Genomic DNA, 25,085 nt, shown 5'->3' with positions numbered 1-25,085 from the left:
CCATGGGGATGAACTGCTCCTGTAAATGTCGGCCCACTGACTGACCGCACACACACGTGTTCCTGCGGACGTTGTTGTGGGTCATGTTGCAGAATAAATGCACCATTCATATAGGAACGAAAGCAATGCAGGCAGAAATCCACACAAAAAGTGCAACCAGGATAGCAACAAAGAGAATCAATGGAAGAGAATCCAGGATTTATTTTCTATATGAATAAAACGTTATTTTAACCAATCTGTATGCGGTATAGACAGAGTATGTTCATTCAATTTAACTAGTGGTTGGAGGTGGTCCTCCTGCTCTTCCATTGAGAGATGTACCGCCTGGTGGTGGTATCGAGTATTACACCTGCTGGTCATGTCAACAACCAGTAGGCTGAAACAGATGGCATACCGGACTAGACATGCTGCCATCTTTGTAGTTGTTTGTCAATTATCTAATGTAATCCTGGGCTCTACAGTCTACACTCCCTCTGCCAACCTGGGGAGAGCACGGACTGACCTCATGCTTCCTTCTATGCATGAGGAGTCCAAGCTGCTTCTTTTCACCTGACTATGGGGAGTTTCTCCGGCCGGACGTAGCATGTGGAAGGAACACGTATGTTATTCCAACCAGTTCCTTTCCCCTCCATCAGGCTCCCTGGCTGGCCAGGGGGAGGCAGTATAGAGACCAGGATTACTGCATGTTTTGTGTGAGGGTACCTCCCCTTTGTTGTAGTTCTGACATCAATTATCTCTCTCCAATAGGAGAGGGAGACACAGCCAGTGTGGAAAGTAAACAAAGTAAATTGTATTACTGTACTTAACAGACCTGAGGCCGGTTCTACAAATTATGCCTTCCAAATCAGTGGTTATTTTTTCAATTTCTTTCTCAAATGTTTACAAATAGCAGATACACAAAGTGGTGTGCAGTGACCTTGTATATCTGCTATTTTTTAAATAGCCAAAGCAAAAACCTATTTTGAGGTACTTTATTTCCGTTTTTTTATACTTTATACTCTCAGAGGCAAATATGGTACTTTTTAGGCCCTATTTTTATACTACAAGCTCGCAACATGTAGCATGTGATGCATTAATGTAGATATGCCATTTACTTTGGTTCTCCAAGTATTTTTTATTTATGACACTACGTTTATGCTTTTACTCAATTTGGAATACTTTTACTTGTAACAGTATTTTAAGAAATTCTGTGCACTCATCAAAGTCACTGAATGGCCCTGCCTACCACCTGTTTCGAATTCACACATACTGTAATGCAGGAGGCAGCAGGGTGACCCGTTAATTAAAACGAGTGCTTCCAAAATCACACTTGGATCACAAAAAGAATCACCTGCACAGAATTTCTTGACAGAAAGCTCATAACATGTCTATGGTAGATTTTTATGAAACAAAAGCCCGGCAGATTGAAAGAGGATAATTCAAGCTTGGCCTAGAGCTGCAAAGTTGATGAGTTTAACATTGTTTAATACAAGCAAATTGGATGAATGGGTAGTCAATGGAGGGTATTGCAACTCTAGATTCATCCCATTATAAAATAAATCTAGTGTTGCAAATTGCCAGAGTAGTCGTCAACGTCCAAGTGTCGGGCGCCGGCTCTCAGCAGCTTATATTGGCATCCCCTGTTGATGGTGATTGTGGAGCAGCTGGGCTGATTGGAATCAGCCACACCTGTGCTGGCTGCTGGCTGAGGGTTCATCACATGACAATGTTGGGCATAGGCAGGGGGAAAAAAATAAGAAAACAAACACATTTTCATGAATTTATTTGTATTTGTAGATTTGCCGATCTACAAGCTCACAAAGTGTCACAACACAGCGCTTTGTGAGCTCGCAGATCAGCTATTTGCTACGTTTGTGGTTAGTTATTGGACTACGTTACTAGATAGAATCTCCATCAAGTGCACAATATTAGACTTCACTTAATAAACTGCAGCGGTGGAAAGTAACAAAGTAAATTTACTCAAGTACTGTACAATTTTGAGGTATTTGTACTTTACTTACCAAGTTCCAATACTTTTATTTCTACTCCACTACATCTCGGATCCAAATAGTGTAGGCCTCCTCCACTACATGAAAACGTTAGTTTCTAGTTACTTTGTAGATTTCGGTTATACAAAACATATACATTAACCACTTTCAGTCCATATTTCAGCAATTTGAAAATAGCCGATCTACAAGCTTAGAAATGGGACATTCATTCTGCATAATGAGTACTTTTAGTTTCGGTACTTTTACATACATTTTGATACCAATACTGTTGTACTCAAGTCAAATTGATGCTTTTACTTCAGTAAAGAATGTGAGTACTCTTTTTCCACCACTGGTATTAGCAATGCAGGAAGGAAACCAGAGGTGGGTGAAAGCCGACATGCTGCATGGGAGAGCTGAGTGGGAAACCACTCGTTTTGTTTTGTTTAGAAATACTGACTTGACTGACTCTGACTTTTCCCAGGAGCAATGTCCATGTGTGTCTGCTGGCCGTGGGCCTACTGGGCGCTGCAGCACCATGACCTTAAAAGGCCAAGGAGTGGCATGAGAACACAGCTATGTACGTCTCCATGTTGTGGTCTTATTAACATACCAAATTAGTCCTCTGTGTCATAATAACTAAAACTCATACTGTAGCTTGCAAGGACCCAAGACCTATTTTTAAAACAAATCCGGGGTCAAAGATGCCACCCATATACAAACAATGTAATTATATATTAATAAAACTAATCCTTGTGAAACATGTTAAAAGCAGTGTACAGTCAGTGCTGTGTACACAGGATTCCAGAGCTAATGCAAATGATATTAGTGGACAGGACAGGGATGGGGGATTCAATTTGATTCATTCATTTCATTCAAACTTGGTGTAAAACAAGCATTTAACCCACCTGAGGACGATTCTACAAATGTATTTTCTGAAAGAAAAAATAAATAAATAAACGTATATGTTGTTATATCAGCACAGCAGTTCTCAAACTTTTTCATGTCAAGGAACACCCAAGATTTATATCTGCATTCATATTCAAAGATTTGCAGTAAAACATACAAAATAAATGAAATAAAAGGCAGATCTACAAGCTTGTATATCTGCAATTCTTTTGAATAGCCAACCAATGTGCTCTAGCCTATACACCTGTATATCTAAAATCAACAGATTGTCCTGCTCACATAGATTACACTGAACTACGCATTTCATGTGAAAAGGCATTTCACCATAAAAGTAAAATTTCAGAAAGGGATCCCAATACGAAAGTAAGAAAGAAAAGAAAAAAAAAGAAAGGAAAGAAAGAAAATATGAAAATGTCTGTTTGAAGATCCCCAAACAATAGGTCTGATAAACCTATTGAGAGATTACATTTTTATGTCTGTGTTGTGTAATGATGATTTCTGAAATCTTGTGAGGATATGTTGTTAAAATATGTTGTTGTCTCTATTGTTCTTCCTTGTGATTACTGTACTGCCTTGTTGAAATACATGCTCTCAATACTACATGTTTTGACATATTTTGTTTAGTCTAGTTCTGTATTGATTATTTTATGTCAAGGAACTTGTAATATATCCCTAGATGTACGATATCATACTCTTTCATTAACCTTGATGTATACAAAACAGCACAGTATAATGTGTATATGTGGCTCTTTTTTTATCTTGGTAAATTTATGTCACAGTGTCGTCTTATAAAGAGTTTATAATTTGTTCAGTTTGTTGTCAGTCTTAATCTTTGGAGTGTGACATTGAAATAAACTATGATTAAAACAATAATTATTCGTTATTACTTATTCTAGATAGAGCCAGTTTACTTAAGAACTATCGAACTAAGAAGATATATAACCCAAATACTTGTAGTCATCAACCTGTTTCAGAGGAGTGTTGCTAAGTGTTTTTATAATGTGGTTATTGTTGGATTTGAACATATTTACGTATTCAGTTTTCGTCTCGTCTCGTTGAGATAAAGACAAACACAGTTGTAGGCCTGCTCAAGAGACTGGAGGAGAGCCTGAGCGTACATGATCCAGCAAGCCCAACTCAGTAGTCACTTTGAGTGGCACCACAAAAAGCCACGGGTGAACATGTACTGCATGTCGGACATTACTATTATTAACCCTACCCCAAACCTAACACCTAACCTCAAGCACAACACAACACAACACATGTCGGACCAAAGCAAACTTTTTTGATGACGAATATTTTTGTGAAATAATGAAAATCATGTCGTTTTCCATGATTTTCGATGATGAATTTTTTGATGAAATGATGAAAAACAACATACTATATATGTAGTATGTCGTAAGACTGTATGATGGTTGTGAACAGTGATTCTGATTCAGTCTACCCACTGTATGTGTATGCACCGACACTGAAGTGTTAAGGGTGACTTAACGATTACGTAATTGCTACGTCAGTACGTCATCTCTTTGCCTATATTAACCCCTGCAGGTGAGAACCCACCTGTGTTGGATTATTCATTTTTTGTAGAAATTAAACTATTTCATATTAATCAAGCATTTGGTACTCCTGAACGTTTAATCTTTATAACTCTTGGTTATCTTAAGCCTTTGTCGAATTCCTTTCTTCAAGAGACCTCTGCCTCAGAACCCCACTCCCCAGGGGGTAGTTTATTCTGAAAACTATACGACCTCCGCTGTCCCTAACAGAATAATCCATCCCAAGGGCTTGGTGCTGTTGCTCTCTGCTAAGCCTGTGTATTAGTCCGGGGCCTCAGCTGTGATGGTTGATGTCGAGACAATAAAACTCAATTTAAAACTCTTAACAAAAGTTTGTTAAAACCCCTCCCCCAACCCCGAGAGAGTAGAGCACGTGTATCGATTTAACACCTGTAATAGGCGTAAACGAAAAAAAACAAACAAAACAAGGACGATCGAAGGCGTGTCCGTTATTCCCACCATGGACCACGGCCGGAGGATATGCGAGGTTTGGGCCGACAACTTGGACGACGAGCTGAGGAGGATGCGACGCGTCGCCTGCGAGCACAACTACGTGGCCATGGACACGGAGTTTCCGGGCGTGGTGGTGACCGCCGCCGCCGGAGGAGGAGGAGAGTTCCGCTCCGACGCCGGCTACCAGCTGCTGCGCCGCAACGTCGACCTGCTGAAGCCCATCCAGCTGGGCCTGACCTTCGCCAACGAGCGGGGCGAGTACCCGCCCGGCGACACCTGCACCTGGCAGTTCAACTTCAAGTTCAGCCTGGCGGAGGACAGGCACGCCAGGGACGCCATCGAGCTGCTGACGGCGTCGGGCGTCCAGTTTGAGAGGCACCTGGACGACGGCATCGAGACGCTCCGCTTTGCCGAGCTGCTGCTGGCGGCGGCGGGTGACGCGCCGGTCCTCGGCGAGGGCGTCACGTGGCTGTCCTTCCACGGCGGCTACGACTTCGCGTACCTGGTCAAGATCCTGTCCGACGGCGCCAGACTGCCCGAGGAGGAGGCGGGTTTCTTCGGACTCCTCCGCTCGCTCTTCCCCGTCGTCTACGACGTCAAGTACCTGCTGCAGAGCTGCAAGCACCTCCAGGGCGGCTTGCAGAAGGTGGCCAAGGAGCTGGAAGTGGAGCAGCTAGGAGCCCGGCCGCACCAGGCCGGATCGGACTCTCTGCTCACAGCCATGGCTTTCTTCAGGATGAGGGAGATGTTCTTCGAGGATCACATCGACGACGCCAAGTACTGCGGCCAGCTGTACGGCCTGGGCTCCACGACGGCGCACTACGCCGGCTATACAGTATACACAGCGCACAAGGCATGATGAACACATGACTTACAGCCCCCTGCAGCGGCTCCAGTGACCCCTAGAGCTTCCAGGTCCAAAATGGCACCGCTGGGGGTCCACCCTGGCTAGCTAGCGGTCCACACACACCCTGGGGGTTCACCCCGGCTAGCTAGCGGTCCACAAGGGAAATAAAAACAGAGGACCTCGGAAACGTTTTTTAAGCTAAAGATCTACAAGCTCAATGTGTGAGCTTCTCACAATGTTTCAGCTCTGCTCTGCACATTTTTGGTCAGTTATTTTTGAGGGGCGCTAGCCCCTCCTATATACTGCTTTTGTCCCCACACGTCTCAAGACCTGCCATTGACAGTGAGAGGGGAATTCCGGTCAAATGTCCGCTAAATCTAGTCCCCGCCCGTCTCAATATTTGCCATTGACAATGAATGGAGAAATTATGTCAGAATTCCGCTAAATATGACATGAATGAAACATCATAACATTAAACGCCATTGACAGTGAAGGGAAAATGTACGTCATTATGTAAACGAGCAAATCATCTAACCAATCACAGGCAACAGGCATTCTGATTGGCCAGTATGAGATGATGCATGATGATGTATGATGATACGAGCTGATAATTCCGCTAAATATGTCGTAAATTAAACGCCATTGACATTGAAGGGAAAATCATATGTAAACGAGCACATCGGCTAACCAATCACATGTTGGTGAGAGCGCTTGGCCAATTTATGTCCGCTAACATAAATTGATGTACGATGACAAGAGCGCCCCTCAATTCACACAGGTGTGATAAAATATCCTAAAATAGGGTTAGAGTGGTTTAACTAATTGTGATGCTACGGTATCTTACAGTAACTCATTTGCTGGACCCCCTGGAACCCCTTCAAGGACCCCTGGGGGGTCCACGGACCCCACTTTGGCGTAATAAATCTAAATGTCCAATAGATATTTCTGATTCAATATTCTTCTCTTCTCTCTCAACCAAGCTCTGTCCCCTCCTACACAGAAATGCCTCTCATCGCTACGCACACGCAGGCACACACACACACACACACACACACACACACACGCACGCACATACACGCACACACACACGCACGCACGCACGCACGCACGCACACACCAAAATAAGTACTTCCTCCAGATGGGATGGTTTACATCTTTGAGTGACTCCGTTTCTGTTATTTTCAGAACAGCAGACAGAATCACACAGCTTTGGTGAGTAACATGCTTTATTCCTAAATGTAGTGTTGGAAAGTAACTATACATTTACTGTACTTAAGTTGTACTTAAGTACAACTTTGAGGTGTTTGTACTTCACTTGAGTATGTTCAATTTCCAATTTCCATTTCTGCTCCACTACATCTCATGAGGCAAATGTTGTACCTTTAACTATATCCACTACATTTATTTGAAAACTTTAGTTACTATAGTTATTTTGATAGTATTGCAAACATCACATTACCCACTTCAGCCCTTTATACATTTCGGCCATTTCAAAATAGCCGATCTACAAGCTCACACTGTGTCACATTGCGACACAAAAACAGACACAAAAAATATATACACTTGGAAACTTGAAATGAGACATTCTGCATAATTAGTACTTTTACTTTTAGCACTTCAAGTACATTTTGATACTAATACTTTTGTACTTTTTATACTCAAGTACATTTTTAATTACGGCCATTTACATTTCTATTGATACTTTTACTTAAGTAAAAAAAATTGAGTACTTTTTTCCACCACTGGCTGTTGTTATGGGAAAAGACTGACGTGACATGATATCCCACGTTTCACAAGTTGAATTTATGGCCGACCACAAACATTGCTTCATTGCTGCTGGGTGGGCATAACTGAACTTCCAAAAGAGAACAGTGGACTGCATGGAAACATTGTTGTGTTCACAAACTGATATTAAAGGAGGATTCAGTGATTTGGGTGATTTGGAAATCCCCCCGGTCCGCCCCGGTAACAAGATGTGCACATGCACACGCTCTACAGTGGGGGGGACACGCAACAGGCCAACGGCATGTGCACCAAGGCCCGCCCCCACTCGATCATGATTGGAGGAAGGCCCCTGTCATCCTGATTGGATGAAGTCTGGCTAACCCTATAGCCAAAATTTTACCCCAGGGATTAACTGGGGACAGGGAGGAACTCCTTATATGGTCAGCACACTCTATAGTAGGGAGGATTATAAAAGACAAAACAACAATATTTGAATTAAGTGAAACTTTTGTTAAATAAAATCTTGAACGTGTCAGAAGTATAGGCTACTGATTCACTGGATCATTGATCGATCATTGATCTTGTGATCTTGTACTCCTCATGCCGTCCGTCCCACTAAAGCTCAGATTTATGGAGGCATCATCCCTCCCATCTCAGTTGTTGTGGCACAACAACTGAGATGCTGGACGCTGCCACAGAGCAAAAGACCAGCAGTTCATTTGGGATATTCTTCTGTGGAGAGTGGAGACTACCCTACCCTGCCCATCAAGAGGAACAAGACCTCTCACATTTCCAGGTGTTCTGAGTATAGGGACACAGGACTGACTGTGAATGAACTTGGTGTGGCAATGAGCAACAGAGACCAGTGGAAGCAGCTTGTGTCTCGAGGGCACTCGAATGATGATGATAGGACCCAATCAGGAGAGAGAGAGAGAGAGAGAGAGAGAGAGAGAGAGATAGAGAGAGAGAGAGCTCATCCAGTATACCAAAAATTGGCTATTTTCAAATGTTTGAAGTAGGGCTGAAGTGGTTAATGTATGTTTTGTAATAATAATACAAATCTACAAAGTAACTAGTAACTAAAGTTTTCAAATAAATGTAGTGGAGTAAAAAGCATAGCCTACAATGTTTGGATCCGATATGTGGTCGACTAGAAGTAAAAGTATTGGAAATTGGAAATACTACAGTACAAATACATCAAAATTGTACTTAAACTCTTTGTCTGCCACCTGGTGGCAGGAGAACGTAGTCAAACCCTGCCAGGGTGTTTTCCGTACAGGTAGTTTCATTTCCGCTTTACCGGCATGGAGACCACAAAGATCGGCTAATATTAGCAGTAGCTCACATTGTTTACCTTTCGCCAGAAACGTTAACATGTCGGGAGCGATGCGATGGAAAATCACAAATCACATCCACATCGGATGGATGACGATCACCAAGGACAGCATCGATCGTAGTTTCAGAGATATGGCATTGAAGATCCTACTTTGACTGGAGGTCTATAGAGCACCAAAGTCTGACGTCAATATCGGTAGAGGGCGCAAATCCACAGGTTCATGTACTTTTTATTTGCATTATAATCCCCATAGGGGGATTTTAGATCGCCTCATATAAGAACTGTGTTTGAAAAATAAACATGTCATCCCGGCCGCTTCACTCATATGGATATGAAGAATCAACTGAACATTTTCGCTAGAAGCAGACTGTATCATATATGAGTGACTGACTGTTGCAAACGATACAGAGACACCTCCCAGACAATAACCCAGAGACAGCTTGTTTATTTTTGGACCACAACTCTTATAGTAGACGATATTAAGATCACCCCATGTTATTCTCCATAGATAAATTACTTCCGTGAACCAGGGGAATCGAAGGGATGAGCGAGTTATGTCAGGACTTCGGTGCTCTATGGGGGCCGTGTGCAAAAATCCTGGTGCTGGGAATGACGGAGGCCAATGTTAAAAGGTGATTTTCGGCTAAACCTGTAAAGCTTTAGGTACGAACATGTTCGTACTTAGCAGATAACGTCCCTAAAGGGTTGAGGTAAGAATATGCTCTTACTTACAGTAGCGGTAAAATGATTAAGTACAGTAGGCCTACTTAATTACTTTACACCACTGCTGATTTGTTGTGTGTGTGTTGACCTTATTAGAGATGAACAGCACATCGTCATACTGGGAGGATTGGAACTACACAGACACAGACACAGACAATGACAATGAGGTGCACCTGTGTGACAGGAGTGGGGACAACGACCTGGGCACACGCCTCTCCTACCTCTACTATGTCATGTTTGTCCTCAGTGTCCTCGGCAACGGCCTGGTTCTGCTCATCATCTACAGGTGGGTAGCCACTCGGTACTACAAATTATTTTTAATGGTGGATCTCGGTTGGAGCCACTAGAGGCGAAATGGTACACAAAGCTATACAAAATGGTCTCCTACGTATAAGTAAAGTAGGCGTGGTTTGCCTCTCCCCCGACCTCCCCACCACCCTCCCCCTCTCCTCTCCCAGGCTGACAACAACACTGACAACGGCCCGGTTTCCCAAAGGACACCTCTTACACCATGGTGTAAGAAGTGATGTTGAACATGTTCAGTTGCTCCTCTAGGCCGCACACAGAAGCCTGTGAACATTCCGTGCATATATGTGCCACGCAATGGTAGGCCTCAGGCCTGGTAATTAAATACAATTTCAGAATGGTAGACCTGAGGCCTACCATACCAGGCCTCAGGCGTAGAGGAGCAACTGAGCATGTGCAACACCACTTCTTACACCATGGTGTAAGATGTGTCCTTTGGGAAACCGGGCCATTGTGTGTTTTTAAGAAAATTGTGGAGGTAAATAGGTACTACTGTAGGCGGATGCGTGCACGCGACCTCGTCCTTTAGGGCTTCTCGCCCTCAGGCGTCATACTGATAATACTAATACTAATAATAATACTAATCATCAGAAGGGCCATGGTCCGTAACAGTCTCTCTCCTGCTACTAGGTTCGAGAAGCCGACCAGCGTGACCAACATCTTCCTGCTGAACCTGGTGATCTCCGACCTGATCTTCACGTGCAGCCTGCCCTTCTGGGGCCTCTACCACCAGCTCTCCGCCGGCTGGGTCTTCGGCGAGGCCATGTGCAAGGTGGGACGGCAGGCCAGCGTTGGTTTCGTCGACTGAAACTATGACGAAAAATGTCCGTCGACTAACGTTTTTCACTGACGAAAGCAACATAAAAACCAAGCTGTGATGACTACAACTGAGACTCAATGTATCGACAATTTAGTCAAGAAATAAACACTAAAGTGTCAAATGTGACTGGTGGATAAATAGATCCAGTTAACTAAAAGACGAGTAATTTTTTACACTTGGTTGCATGCTTAAAATCGCCAATCCACAAGCTGACAACGTCCAAAATCAGCCATTAGGGCCCAATCAAGGCCTGCCAAAATACATTTTAGTCGACTATTAACACCATCTTTAGTCGACAAAAACTAGCCCAAAAACACTAAAACATTTCAGACGACTGAAAATATGACTGAAGCTGAAATGCATTATTGTATTCAAAAGACGGCGACTAAAACAAAATCTAAATTTTGCCGTCAAAAACCAACAGGTGGTCGGCAGCGCCTACTTCCTGGGCCTCTACAGCTCCGTGCTCTTCCTGACCCTGCTGACCGTCGACCGCCACCTGGCCGTGGTCTACCCGTTGGCCGCGCCGCGCCTGCGCGTGCGACGCTACGCCACCGCGTCCTGCGCCGCGGCGTGGCTGCTCAGCGGCCTGGCGTGCGTCAAGCCTGTGATGCTCTACGCCACCTTCGACAACCTCGACAGCGTGTTCTGCGAGGAGGACTACGCTGCCGCCGGTAAAATGGCTGCACGATATGTCGTAATATCGTCATCGAGGTTGTGAACATGCGCAATGTCGGTATCGCAAAATAGGCAACGGTTTTGCGACGTTGCAATATATCGTCGATATAGATATAGAGCAGGGGTTCTCAACCCGTGGGTCGCGACCCCTCGGGACGTCGCCAAATTATTTTGGGGGTCCCCAAATAATTAAAAAAAAAGAAAAACTGAATGGAAATGGAAATGAAGAGTTTACATATAGTACACATAGTACATGCATACAGCTTCCCTAATGATTATATCTGGTTTCAGTATTATTAAGGTTATTGTAGCAGTCAATTTATATTGGGGGTCGGGAGACATGGCCAAAGCATTTCTGGGGGTCCCTGGCCAAAAAGGTTGAGAACCCCTGATATAGAGGGTCGCAGTCGAGTGGCCCGAAAGACAATATCCAATTAATTTCCCATAGACGTTTCATGAAGTATTTATTTAAAGACCTGTAAGTCTCGGTCAAAGCCAACTCGGATCGTGACAACAAACCGAATGAACTAATTAGAAAGAAGTCAAAAATGTGTTCGGCCCAAAAATATTAGTTTGTTGTTATGAGTTGTCACGATCCGAGTTGGCTTTGACCGAGGCTTACAGGTTTTGAAATAAATACTTTTGGGAAATAAATATTGGAAATTGTCTTCCGGGGCGCTCGTCGCCATGAAAGGGTGGCGGGACTGTGTGGGAACACAATACCTCTTAAAGTTAAGAATGATAATGACTTGCTATTTTGCATAGTTTTCAACGTTGCAACACTTAAAATATAGAATATGACATTATAACGGCAACGTCGTATCGACATCGCAACATTTGGCATGAACACCGAGATACGACATTCATTTTGTCTGTTTCGTTGCAGCCCTCGGCTCCGCCGGGGTGGACGTGGCGGCGCTGCGGGCGGCCGGGAAGCACCTGCAGCTCTTCCTGTTCTTCCTGCTGCCGCTGGCCGTGGTGGTGTACTGCTACGCCCGTGTCGCCGCCACCGTGGCCGCGTCCAGGAACGTCACCCGCTTCCAGACGGTGCGGCTGATCTTCGCCATCGTGCTGCTGTTCTTCGCCTGCTGGGCGCCGTACAACGTGGTGCTGGCGCTGCACGACGCCGCCGCTGCGGGCGCCGGGGAGGCGCCGTGCGAGGAGATCGCCAGGTGTGTCGAGGCGGGATCTGCTGTGCAGTGGTTCCCAAAGTGGGGTCCGGGCGGGGGGGGTCCTTGAGGGAGTTCCAGGGGGTCCCCAGCTAAATGATAGCTAGGAACTAAATGGACCCTTATGGGTCTGTAACTCTGAGAGTGTACAAATGGAACCAAATGGACGCTAACGGGTCAATTTGGTTGCATTTGTACACTCTCAGAGTTAAATTAACATTGATTTTACAATATAAATTGGGGGTCCCAGCCTCCCAGGGCTAGAAATGCCATTAAATTGGGGTCCGTAGACTAATGCATGTCAAACCGGGGGTCCTTGAAATTAAACGGGTTGAGAATCACTGCTACAGCCGTAAAAATCTTATGGTGGGTCCCTGGCATATCTTTTCAAATTGGAGTTCGCGGGCTAATTGGTGTGAATTTGGGGGTCCAAAACAAACAAAAGTTTGAGTGATTTTACTTGAGCCAAAAAACGTACATGACCTGCATGTCTCAATGCAATGGAAACCCCGTCTAGCTCATTGAACAACAGGATGTTTGTTGTATACATGCCCACAGCTACAACTAGGAACATGTTGCATGTCACATGAAGGTCTGTTGATTGGTTAGGTCAGATAACGAGTTGAAGAAACAGTCACTACTGTCTAAGAACAGTACTAGTCATAGCAGAGCAAACAAACAAAGGGAGTAAATAGGGGTGTAACGATGTAGTTAGTAACTGTGTCGAAATATCGATTGTGATAAAGGAAATTGAAGTATGTCGATATGTAAACAGCAAATATCGTATCGTATTGTTTGACTTTGTATCGTATCGTTTCGCCATAATCTGCATCGAATCGATTTGCTATGTAAATAATCAATTGAATCAATACTAAGTACTCGTGCATTGTATTTATTCATTTTAAGAAGAAAGGGTAAAAAGATGGGTTTAATTACTTTTCCATTCCATATAAAGTAGCTAGAATTGGCCTGTGTGCGTATCGACTTCAAATCATTGAATCGTATCGTATCGCCATAATGAACCAATGTCGTCTATGTATCGTATCGTCAACCATGTATCGGGTATATACGTATCGTATCGCTGTTGAAATGTATCGTTACACCCCTAGTAAATAATCATGTGAGTTCTCACTGGACATGCAGTTTCAAAGTCCTATGTTACTTCCTTTAGGCAGAACAACAAAGACTAAACATACTTTCATACGGGATATTAAATGTTTACTTCTCAAAATGCCTCGACAGGTGGACGCTGGGCTACGCGCTTCAGGTCACGCGCAACATGGCGTACGTCTACTTCTGCGTCAGTCCCGTGTTCTACACGTTCGTGGGGAAGAAGTTCAGGCGGCATCTGCGACGTCTGCTGGCGAAGCGCTTCTCGTGCGCGAGGGAACGCGCCGCCGTTACTCTGAACAGCAGGTCCGTTCTGTCCAGAAGCACACCAAACTGTTTATAGAAGTGAAGCATTTTTCTTTTTCAGGACTAGCCCGTGAATGAATTGCTATCGAGCCGTGGTGGTTTCAAGGTTAAACGTGTACTTACTTAAGCCATTAACACCAGGAAAGCATCGTTGTCACTTTAGATTTTAACCGCTTTAACTATTTTTATACTTTGGCTATTCGAAAATAGCAGATAAACATGCTCATATCGTGTCACATTGTGACGTGTTATGAGCTTGTAGATCTGCTATTTTTGAAATGTGTAGAAAATGTGTACGAATCTTTGAATATACCATTTTATGTGATTTTCATATTGATGGTGTCTGAGGAGGGAAATTATTATTTTTGAATATTTTTTAAATAATACAAACATTTGTACTTTCTGTTTTTCTTTTTCTTTTTTTTTTAATTTTGTGTTAAAATATTATAGAAGAGTACCTCAGATTGCATTTTTCATTTAATATATTATATTGGATACAATATACCCGGCTGTACTGATGGTGTGAGAAAATGTGGGTTTAGTGCAACGTCTGCTAAATGCCTAAATTGTAAATTGTAGATGTATTTAAGAAGTAAGGCCCATTGTTGATAGTTGTGTATTTGTATAGCTGTTTTGCTTCAAGTCATTTCTTTCTTATCGCTATCATATTTTTACATTAGGCCTACTTTTTCACCTTTCAATCTTAAATTAATTAGTTTTCATTTGTATCTTATCATCACACCGTTGAAGGAGCTTGAAGTACACATATGTCTAGTCTATATGTCTGTAGTATAATGATATATGTTACGTGTGTCTTTGAACCTTAAAGGGTGCCGTAGCTTTTTGGATGAGCACACACTGTTTTGTTTGCTCAATTGATTATGGCCAATGATTACCAAAATGTAAAAAAGCCCTGACATTTATATGAATACTGTTGTTTCGTCCCTCGTCCCTCATACATCCAAATCTTACTGCACATGTATCAACAAGGTTTTTTTTCTTTTCTTTTTTTAATAACCCGACCCCAAAAACAGCAGCTAATTTGTGTCCGATTTGCCCTTTGGAATTTGTATTATGTATACAAATATTATCTATATATATTTTGCTAATGCATGTTGAGTTGTGGACCCTTTCCTATCATTAAAAATCACACCCTTGTGAAGTGAGAGGCACTCTTCTCATCATATACATCATGCATAATCTCATTCTGGCCAGTCACAATTTGCGTCCTCACCTTCGTCTTCAATGTTTGTGTTTACACAATGTTTGACACTCAAAGCTGGCCATTCATTGTCAATGGCGTTCCATGTTTGTGTTAAGACAATGTTTGTGTGTGTACAAACCGTCAAAGCGGGACATAGGAGGGGCTAGCGCCCCTCAAAAGGTCAACTACGGTATACAGTATAGGCTATAGATAATTGCCAGGATATTAGGCTTACACTGTACATGCTTACGGTACAGACAGACAGACAGACAGACAGACAGACAGACAGACAGACAGACAGACAGACAGACAGACAGACAGACAGACAGATAACCTGACCATGTGCATATAATTATGTCATGGGCCATTGGTGGTCCGTGGACCACTGGTTGAGAAACAGTGGAGTGGAACACACTTCACAGTAAATCATTGAGCTATCATTGCCTTGTAAAGTCAACAGTGCATACTAGCTTTTGGATGTTATAATCATCAGAACATTCAAACATTGGAATCTAGTGGGCTGTTCAATGAAGAACAAAATGCATGTGATAGTGCAAAGCTGTCTCCTCGTCTTGTGGACACATACTCTGAACTTTGTGCGTGCTGAAGGTAAGAATATCATTTACATGTGTAGAGGGCTTACATACTGTACGTATTTTCGTTTTTCCCTTTCTTTTTTTTCTTTTACCGATCAGTGTTCATTTTGACAGCAAATTTTGATTTTGTTTTTAGCCCGATTATACACATGTTTACGTTTTAGTACAGTCCTTCTTCATATAATATGATTTCAGTCAACTAAATCAACAGTTGATTAAGTCAAATAAGGTTTGTGTTGGCTGACCTTGATGGCGTCACAGCCTTCAGCCTGCCAGAGACAATAATAACTAGAACTGCACTCTGTCGAGTGCCAAGATAATAACTAGAACTGCACTCTGTCAAGTGCAAGTTGAAATTTGAAGTTGAAATGAAATACTAAAACAACAAATAAACATTTAAATAAACGTATTATATAACTGGCTGTCGATGGTGACGTAATTACGATATACGTTTCAATATTGGTTGAGTAACAACCTAACGTATGTATGTATACATGTATGTAAGTTGAGAGTACTGAAAGTACTGGATGTTGAATGGTGACGTAATTAAGATATGTTTCAATGTCGGGTTATAACTGGCTGTCGATGGTGACGTATTTAGGATATGTTTCAATGTCGGGTGCATAAAAGGTAATGTCTGTATGTTAGGGTTGTCCTGATCGGATCGGGAGATCGGAAATCGGCACCGATCACATGATTTTCAAAAGATCGGAAAAGGGGAGAAAAGATCAGATTTGTAATTGTCTAATGTAAATCTCAAAGAAAGATGTATAAGCAATGAGATTTTGTAAAAACTGTTTCTAGGCGAGTTGTTTTCCTTGGGCACAGGTCTAGTCTACTGTATTGCCAATGGCAGGACATGTAAAGTTCTCAAACAGCTGTACATTGTGAGCTTGTATTAGTCAAAAGTTAATGTTTACCCAAGAACAGGGAAGATTGAGAAACTGTGCATAAAGCAACTGAATTTGAGGTTAAATGTGAACACTATGGGGGACACCAAATGACGCTCCTGCAGGGGTATATAAGAGAAAGTGGAAAATGTAAGAATGTTATGTTTGTCAGTCATGTTTAACCCTGTAAGACCCAGCGTTGCTTTTCTGTAACATTTTTATTTTTTATTAATTACTTAATTTCTTTTTTTTTCTGTTATTTTTTCACCTAAACGTCATCAGTGATGTTCATTGCAATGGCATTGCAATGCCATTGCAATGCCATTGGTCATGATATTTGCATATAAATACCCCCCACAGAGGCTGAAATTCACACAAATTAAAATGTCTGGACTGTGCAATTTTTAACCTATGACTTTTGACCTTTAACCCTAATAAAAGTAAGTAAAAAAATGTGATATATGTTTTTTTTAGATCATTAGAATGTCTAGAACATGTTTTATTCATTATTGTGAAAGATATCCCCCAAATGTTAATTATTAATTTATTATATAATTATTGTATAATTATTATAAATGTGCATACATTTTTCATCAAACTTATATATATTTTTATATATATAAGTAGATCACGAGATCTACTGAATGTCTCAAACTGACATATTGAGCCTACAGTATATGACACACAGTGTGGCTTCCCCCCAGTAGGCCTCCTTCACATTCAGTAGATCCTGTGATCTTCTGTGGACAGATGTAATTTCCTGGGATCTAGTAGGACTATAATAAATAATAAAAAATAAATCGCCATAATATTTTGTAAAAAGAATACATATTTAGCCCCATGCTCGAATGCCCCCACCCCCCTGTCAAAAACGGCTAGGTCTTGAAGTGAGGTACTTCATCTGATTTCCAGAGTCTTGGAATCACTTTTTTTGCAATGACCATACCATACATGAGTAAATGTTACTTCACACCACTGATGATTTCCTTGGTCTGAAAAACGTTGAAGACCACTGTTCTAGATCATGGCTCTGAAGGCAAAGGAGATCGCTGCACCCAGCACCAGTCCCAGGGCCAGGAAGAAGACCATAATGGCGCCTGCTGTCTCTGCCTCGTACCGTGCAACCTGCTTGGGTCCAAAGCACATGCACAGGCCATTCATGTATCCACCGGAGAGAGCGAAGAGGATCATGCAGAGGATGTACCAGGAGTCGTGGCTGAACAACACGGGCAGGTGGTGACGAGGCTGCACGTTACACAGCATGAACAGAGGCACGAAGACCAACCGCATGCCCACCAGGATGGGTAGCCAGGTGATACGGTCTGCACCCGGCCACATACAGACCGCCGGCAGACTCTTCCCAGCGGTGTCCATCACGTTAAAGAGCAGGAAACATGAGACAGGGATGAAGTACGTGTTCCAGGCTCCTCCTTCCTCGGCTATCGTGGACTTGACGCCCACCGTGACGGCTGGAAACAGACTGATGGTAATGATGTAGTTTAAAGTCGCAGACACTGCAATCACCCAGATATGTTTCACGACGGTAATCACAGAAACAACTGGCTTGTCCTCTTCATTCAGACTGCACGCGACAACTGACTTGTTCTCCTGACCAGGTCGGTTGCTCTCTGTGTAGAACTGGAAAAATGCCATGCTGGGCAGTGCAAGGTAGGAGAGGTTGGCCAGTAGGGTGACAACGCAGCCTGTGAGGAAGAAGCCAAAGGCACTGTCCCGCTGAGATGAGGCAGTGGCCAGGGAACAGATCATGGAGACGGCAGCCACGATGCCGGCCAGCCCTTGGCCACTAACCACGGGCGTGGTGTAAGACACAGGAAACAGCCCTGCCAGTCCGAACAGGCTGCCCTGGAAAATGCCAACGGCGGAACCTGCGGAGAATATTATGACGAGGGTGAGGCAGAAGAAGGGCACCGGCGCCACCTCCACCTTCACCAGCACGGCGTTCAACAGCATGACCAACAGGATGATCCACAGACTGCCCGACATTCGCAGCTTCTGGGGAATCCTCTGGTGGATGAAGGAGTTGAGGCAGCTGAAGATGAGCAGGGGCACCGTGACAGTCAGTGTCATTGCGTTGCTGAAGATGGACTGCATCGCGTTCTGTGTGTTGTTCCCTCTCACCACGGTCCCATTGACTGCACCGATGCCATCGATGGCCGGGTACTTCAAGCGGCTGATGAAGTACATTACTGCTGTAAAGATAAAATGCAGTGGCAAAGTATTTCCCAGGCCCAAGATGAAGAAAATGATCAAGACTCCATGATATTTATCGCTCGGTGCGTTGGTGGCCATCATGACATCTGGAAGTTGTGTGAGCCTGTGCTGTGTGTGAGCCTCGATCACTTCCAATGCTTTGTTTATAAGCTAGTTGACACACACCCACACACACACACACACACACACACACCTAGTGACATCTAAAATTGTGAACAGGCCGGCCCAGTGAAGTTTCTTGGGCCTACAGCAATGGGTGTGTTTCTGTGTGTGTTTGCCTGTGGGGGGAGGGGGGGGGGGGGGGTGGTATTTAGTTTCCATTTAGTTTTCGTCAGTGAAAAAAGGTAGTAAAAAAGGTAGTCGACGAACATTTTTCGTCTTAGTTTAGGTCGACAAAATCAACACTGCACACAGCCTGGTAGAAGGGAGTTTAACATAGCCTGGCTAATAAGCCAGACTGAATCAGCCGTTGCCAGTCTGGCTTATTAGCCAGGCTAAGTTTAACAGACCAGACGACAACATGTCAGTGGGAAGATCCGGCCCGAGGTCACGCTAGGGGTCAAGGCGGACCCTCTGTGAGGCACTACCACAGACAAGGGGAGTTTTGAGGAAGAAAGCGCCAAGCACCATGGTGTGGGGATAAATCCACGAGCTCTAGACACTACTAGAGCTTAAGAATTGTGCTGATAAGAAAATGGCAAACGGAGGTTTAGTGGTGATAATGACATTGTTGGATGTGTTAATTTTCTTTATGTTGTTTGTGTATTTACTATGAGAAACTGTGTTTTGAACCAAGCCATGACGGGGGGGAAAGGATTTTTTTTTAAACTCACATTTATTTTCAGTTATAGTAAATTAGAAAGTTGTCTGGCTGGCCTATTGTTACCTCAACCTGGCCCTTCAAAGTCTCCCTGGAGGAGAGGCATATAATTTCACCCGCCTCTTGCACACCATAGCCACAACACTGCTATTATAGCTTGACGTTTCATTTTACTATGGTTACAGTTTACTTTTTAATTTTCTTCAATTGATTTCATTAACAGAACAACTTGTATTGGAAAGTCAGTTTTGTCTAAGCTGAGATTCAAAGGTGGACAGATCAGTACTATAGTATGGGTCCCAGTAGGTCCCAGTATTTGAGTAAAAGTGCAAACAAACTTGTACAAATTTACTTAGTCAGTATTTAGAGGTGTTTTTAGAATCGGCCTCAGGCCTAAATTAAAGGACCACTTCACCACTTTTCATTTTCTCTTCATATAATTGGTCCTTGCTAATGTTCATGATAAAACACCCCAACAGAAATCTACTTAGTGTGTGTCTCATTGGAGGGCTGTGGGCAGTTCAGAAACCCATCCACTATTAGGCAGATTTTGTTTACAAACATTTCGGATTTGTTTACAACCAGTTTGGCTTTGTTTACAAACATTTCATATTTGTTTACAAACATTTCATGTTTGTTTACAAACATTTTTTTATTTATTTGTTTACAAACATTTTGGGTTTGTTTACAAACATTTCAGATTTGTTTGTAACCATTTTGGGTTTGTTTACAAACATTTCAAATTAGTTTGTAAACATTTTGGGTTTGTTTACAAATATTTCAGATATGTTTTCAAATATTTTGGGTTTGTTTACTTGTGGATTTGTTTATAAATATTTTGCATTTGTTTACAGACATTTGTGTTACTTTATAAACATTGTGGATTTGTTTATGAACATTTTGTGTTTGTTTACAGACATTTTGAGAGAGAGGCGTGAATGAGGTGAGGTGTGAATGAAAAAATGAAAAAAACATTACCCAAGTGAAACATGTAATGTACAAGGAACAACGGAATGGTTATTGAACCATTGAGCAAGGCAGGTTCATTACTTGATAGATTTTTGTTGATTATGATATTGTTTATGCGATTGAATTATCAAGAATGTATGTATGCACTCAATCACACAATAAAAAAAATTATGAAAGAAAATACAGTATTTTCATGTCATCAACAAACACTACGGAAAAAAAAGGAAAAACATTGGCAGTGAATGACACCTCCATTCTATGGGAATTTACCTCCCCTCGTGGTCTCCTGATAGTTGAGAAACTCAACAATAAGTGATGAAGCATTGCCGTCTCCTCCAGAATGCCAATTCACATGCACTGAACAGAAGGCTATTTATTCTATTTACTATGAGATGCGGACTTTGAAAAAGATATTTAGATTTGTATTATCGTGAGAATGATGGCTTCCATTATCGCGTTGCAACTTTCCAGGAATAGAAAGCTTGCCGTTTCTATTAGCTTGGATTCCCCATCGATGATGTCACTGGTGGACGGGTTTCCGAACTGCCAACAGCCCTCCCATGAGACACAGACAGAGTAGGAAGAAAATGTGGCATTTTATCATGAACATTACTGAGGACCAATTATATGAAGGTAGGTTGAAAAGTAAAAGAACCAGAAATAAACTGGTGTTAATCTTAAGGTGAAAGAAAGGGAGGCTTAACACCTCAGGTTCAGGTTAATTTATTTGTTTGTTTGTACATAGTACACATAGAACAATAAAACAGGATGGCAGTTCAAGGTATCAGTGTAACATTGTAATTCATAACTTTTTCAGAACAGTAGTATGCCTATAAATAATTTATACAAGCCAGTCAGGTGACAAGTTACCTCCTCCTCCTATCGGCATTTAGAGCCTGGATAGAGACAGGCACGAAGGAGAACTTATACCTGTTGCTTTTGGCCCCTGGAACTTTTAGGCGGAGGCTTTTGTTCTTGCTTAAATGTAAGTCGCTCTGGATTAAGAGCGTCTGCTAAATGCCTAAATTGTAAATTGTAAATTGTAGGCCAGACGGAAGCACCTTGAACTCAGAGCAGAGGGGATGGGAGTTGTCCGTACAAATGGACTTGGCTTTCTTAAGCACCTGATTTTTAAATACTTGGTCTAGACTACTGAAATTAACTTCGGCAATCTTTGAGGCCGTTCTCACAATCCTACCAATATGTGTTTATAGTGCAGAAGACCGCAAGGCAGGTCCTGAGAGATATCAATCAGCATACAAGTTGACAGTTAGGATTCTGAGTATGAGTATTTAACATCATGTTGGAAGGAGAAGACAGACAAAATCTTATCCAACGATAACAAAATATCTGTTAGTTTTGGGCTCATCAAATGGTCTGTGGCTCAAATGCCGAATAAATAATGAACCTTGATATGAAAAAGGTTGAAAACCACTGTTCTAGATCATGGCTCTGAAGGCGAAGGAGATCGCTGCACCCAGCACCAGTCCCAGGGCCAGGAAGAAGACCATAATAGCACCTGCTGTCTCTGCCTCGTACTGTGCAACCTTCCTTGGTCCAAAGCACATGCACAGGCTATTCATGTATCCACTGGAGAGAGCGAAGAGGATCATGAAGAGGATGTACCAGGAGTCGTGGCTGAACAACACAGGCAGGTGGTGACGAGGCTGCACGTTACACAGCATGAACAGAGGCACGAAGACCAACCGCATGCCCGCCAGGATGGGTAGCCAGGTGATACGGTCTGCACCCGGCCATACAGACCGCCGGCAGACTCCTCCCAAGAGTGTCCATCACATTGAAGAGCAGGAAACATGAGACAGGGATGAAGTAGGTGTTCCAGGCTCCTCCTTCCTCGGCTATCGTGGACTTGACGCCCACCGTGACGGCTGGGAATAGACTGAGGGTAATGGTGAAGTTTAAAGTCGCAGACACTGCAATCACCCAGATATGTTTCACGACGGCAATCACAGAAACAACTGGCTTGTCCTCTTCAGTCAGACTGCACGCGACAACTGACTTGTTCTCCTGACCAGGTCGGTTGCTCTCTGTGTAGAACTGGAAAAATGCCATGCTGGGCAGTGCAAGGTAGGAGAGGTTGGCCAGTAGGGTGACAACGCAGCCTGTGAGGAAGAAGCCAAAGGCACTGTCCCGCTGAGATGAGGCAGTGGCCAGGGAACAGATCATGGAGACGGCAGCCACGATGCCGGCCAGCCCTTGGCCACTAACCACGGGCGTGGTGTAAGACACAGGAAACAGCCCTGCCAGTCCGAACAGGCTGCCCTGGAAAACGGCACAGGAGGACTCAGTGCAGAGGATTTCGACGAGGGTGAGGCAGAAGAAGGGCACCGGCGCCAACTCCACCTTCACCATCACTGTGGTCAGCAGCAAGACCACCAGGGTGATCGTCAGACTGCCCGAGATTCGCAGCTTCTGGGGAATCCTCTGGTGGATGAAGGAGTTGAGGCAGGTGAAGATGAGCAGGGGCACCATGGCAGTCAGTGTCATTGCGTTGCTGAAGATGGACTGCAGCGCGTTCTGTGTGTTGTTCCCTCTCACCACGGTCCCATTGACTGCACCGATGCCACCGACGGCCGGGTTCAACCGGCTGATGAAGTACATTGTTGCTGTCACGAAAAAATTCCATGGCAAAACAGTTCACAGGCCCAAGATGAAGAAAATGATCCAGACTGTGTGATATTTATCGCTTGGTGCGTCGGTGGCCGTCATGACATCTGGAAGTTGTTAACAAGGAGTGCTATGTGAGCCTCGATCACTTCCAACGCTTGTTTGTTTAACCTATTTTGACACACACACACACACACACACACACACACACACACACACACACACACACACACACACGTGGGTAAACATGTAATGTTTACACAAGAGCAGGGAAGGTAGAGAAACTGTGCATACAATCTATAAAAACTCAGCAACAAAAATTCGGAAACTTAACGTTGGTCCATTATTTCCTCCACTTTAATAATACCAATTGGTATTTTATATCATTTGAATGATTAGTCACTTTTACCACAAGGTATAGCTTGTAAGGATTGTGCGTTCGTGGGATGAGCAACACAGCTTAACGTGTGGGTAGCGCCTCCAAATAATTTAGGCTAATAGTTGGTATTCACCCTTGCTTTGAGTTTCTTAGTGGATTGGATGATTGCACTCTCACACAGTAATAAGGTAAAAAAAACATATATTGGACATTTTAACACTTTATTATTTTCACACTCAGTGTTTGGAACTAACTCATCGGTAGCGGGTGGAAGATCCAAACGCAGCCGCAACATCTTGGCACCTCCTCCTCATGCTGGTCACCAACCTAGACACATTTTCCTGTGGGATGGCAATGGCATGCCATTCCTCAACCAGGTTTTGTTGCAAGTCAGCCAATGTGGTTCTGTTTGTCACTCTAGCACAGGGGTGGGCAACTTTGACGATGGAGAGGGCCACTATATTTCCACTCTCACTCCAGAGGGACACGTTGCATATTACTGTTGTAGCAAAAATAGCCGATCTACAAGCTCAAAACGCGTCGCAGTGCAACGCGTTTGGGGCTTATTTGATCAGCTATTTTTGCTATATTTGAATTGAAATCCTGAATACTTTTTTTTTGCTATTTTTGAATTGGAATCCTGAAAAGTAACCTTTTTATTTAATTTCAAATACATTTATGTTAACTTTATGAACCAAATACAAATATATTGGACATAAAAAAAGTCAATAACATTCTAATACTAGTAATTAGCTGAAATCAATAACTTCTGAAATCAATAATTCAGCTAACTAGAATTCTGATATTAACCTGAGGGCCGCATTAAGTGATGGTGGGGGCCGCATGTGGCCCCTGGGCCGCCAGTTGCCCATGTATGCTCTAGCACGTACTCAGCCTAAACTGATCCACAAGTGTTCAATTGGGTGGGGTCTGACTCACGGCATTCCATTCCATCCATTGGATTATTTAGTTTCTCAACGGATTCTGACAGGACATTAGGTCTAGCCAGGGTACAAAATCTACCCTAATCTGCTCACTGCTAATACCCTAAATTGCCCCATTGATAACCTAAGGCAATATCTTCTAAATGTCATTATGCTTTAAGTAGCATGTGACGTGTCAAACATGCTGGGCAGTGCAAGGTAGGAGAGGTTGGCCAGCAGGGTGACAACGCAGCCTGTCAGGAAGAAGCCAAAGGCACTGTCCTGTGAACGCTATGTGGTACACAATCCTGGGGGTATATGAAAAGAAAGTGGAGAATGTAAGAATTTATTGTATGCGTTATGCTTAATGATAAAACATTGACAACATTTGTTTTGTGGGGTTTGGTCCAACGTATAACAGTGCTACAGCCATGAGTCCGACACCATACCCAAAACGCAACCCTAAACCTAACCTCACAGGAAGCCACGGGTTAGTTGTAACAAAAGAGGGTTAACACTGCTTGGTGCTGGTGTCTAGT

The 25,085-nt window shown here is 43.2% G+C and overlaps 2 protein-coding genes and 1 pseudogene across 3 annotated transcripts; 2 read left to right on the top strand and 1 right to left on the bottom strand.

The window, feature by feature from the left end:
* Positions 1-4,892: 4,892 nt before the first annotated feature.
* LOC310867581 (CCR4-NOT transcription complex subunit 7-like) lies at positions 4,893-5,744 on the top strand (the record flags this gene model as incomplete). The annotated part of the gene is made up of 1 exon (XM_083777695.1): positions 4,893-5,744. One exon carries the CDS (start codon positions 4,893-4,895, stop codon positions 5,742-5,744), a length of 852 nt encoding a protein of 283 aa, XP_083633821.1.
* A 3,870-nt stretch (positions 5,745-9,614) lies between these two features.
* Positions 9,615-14,122, top strand: LOC310867580 (chemokine XC receptor 1-like; the record flags this gene model as incomplete). The annotated part of the gene is made up of 5 exons (XM_083777694.1): positions 9,615-9,802; positions 10,453-10,594; positions 11,067-11,316; positions 12,207-12,492; positions 13,732-14,122. The coding sequence occupies 5 exons, from the start codon at positions 9,615-9,617 to the stop codon at positions 13,940-13,942; spliced, it is 1,077 nt and encodes a 358-aa protein (XP_083633820.1). The 3' UTR covers positions 13,943-14,122.
* Positions 14,123-17,612: 3,490 nt separating this feature from the next.
* LOC310867579 lies at positions 17,613-23,346 on the bottom strand (annotated as a pseudogene). Its single transcript has 2 exons — positions 22,068-23,346; positions 17,613-18,977 (listed from the first exon to the last, which is right to left on the bottom strand). The product of its transcript is annotated as an uncharacterized misc_RNA (transcript).
* Between the last annotated feature and the right edge of the window lie 1,739 nt (positions 23,347-25,085).

The sequence above is a fragment of the Protomyctophum parallelum genome (assembly GCF_964188405.1).
Source record: "Protomyctophum parallelum genome assembly, chromosome: 12".
Taxonomy (NCBI): Eukaryota; Metazoa; Chordata; class Actinopteri; order Myctophiformes; family Myctophidae; genus Protomyctophum; species Protomyctophum parallelum.
The sequence above is the reverse complement of the archived record's forward strand: the minus strand, read 5'-3'. Positions and strand labels throughout refer to the sequence as shown.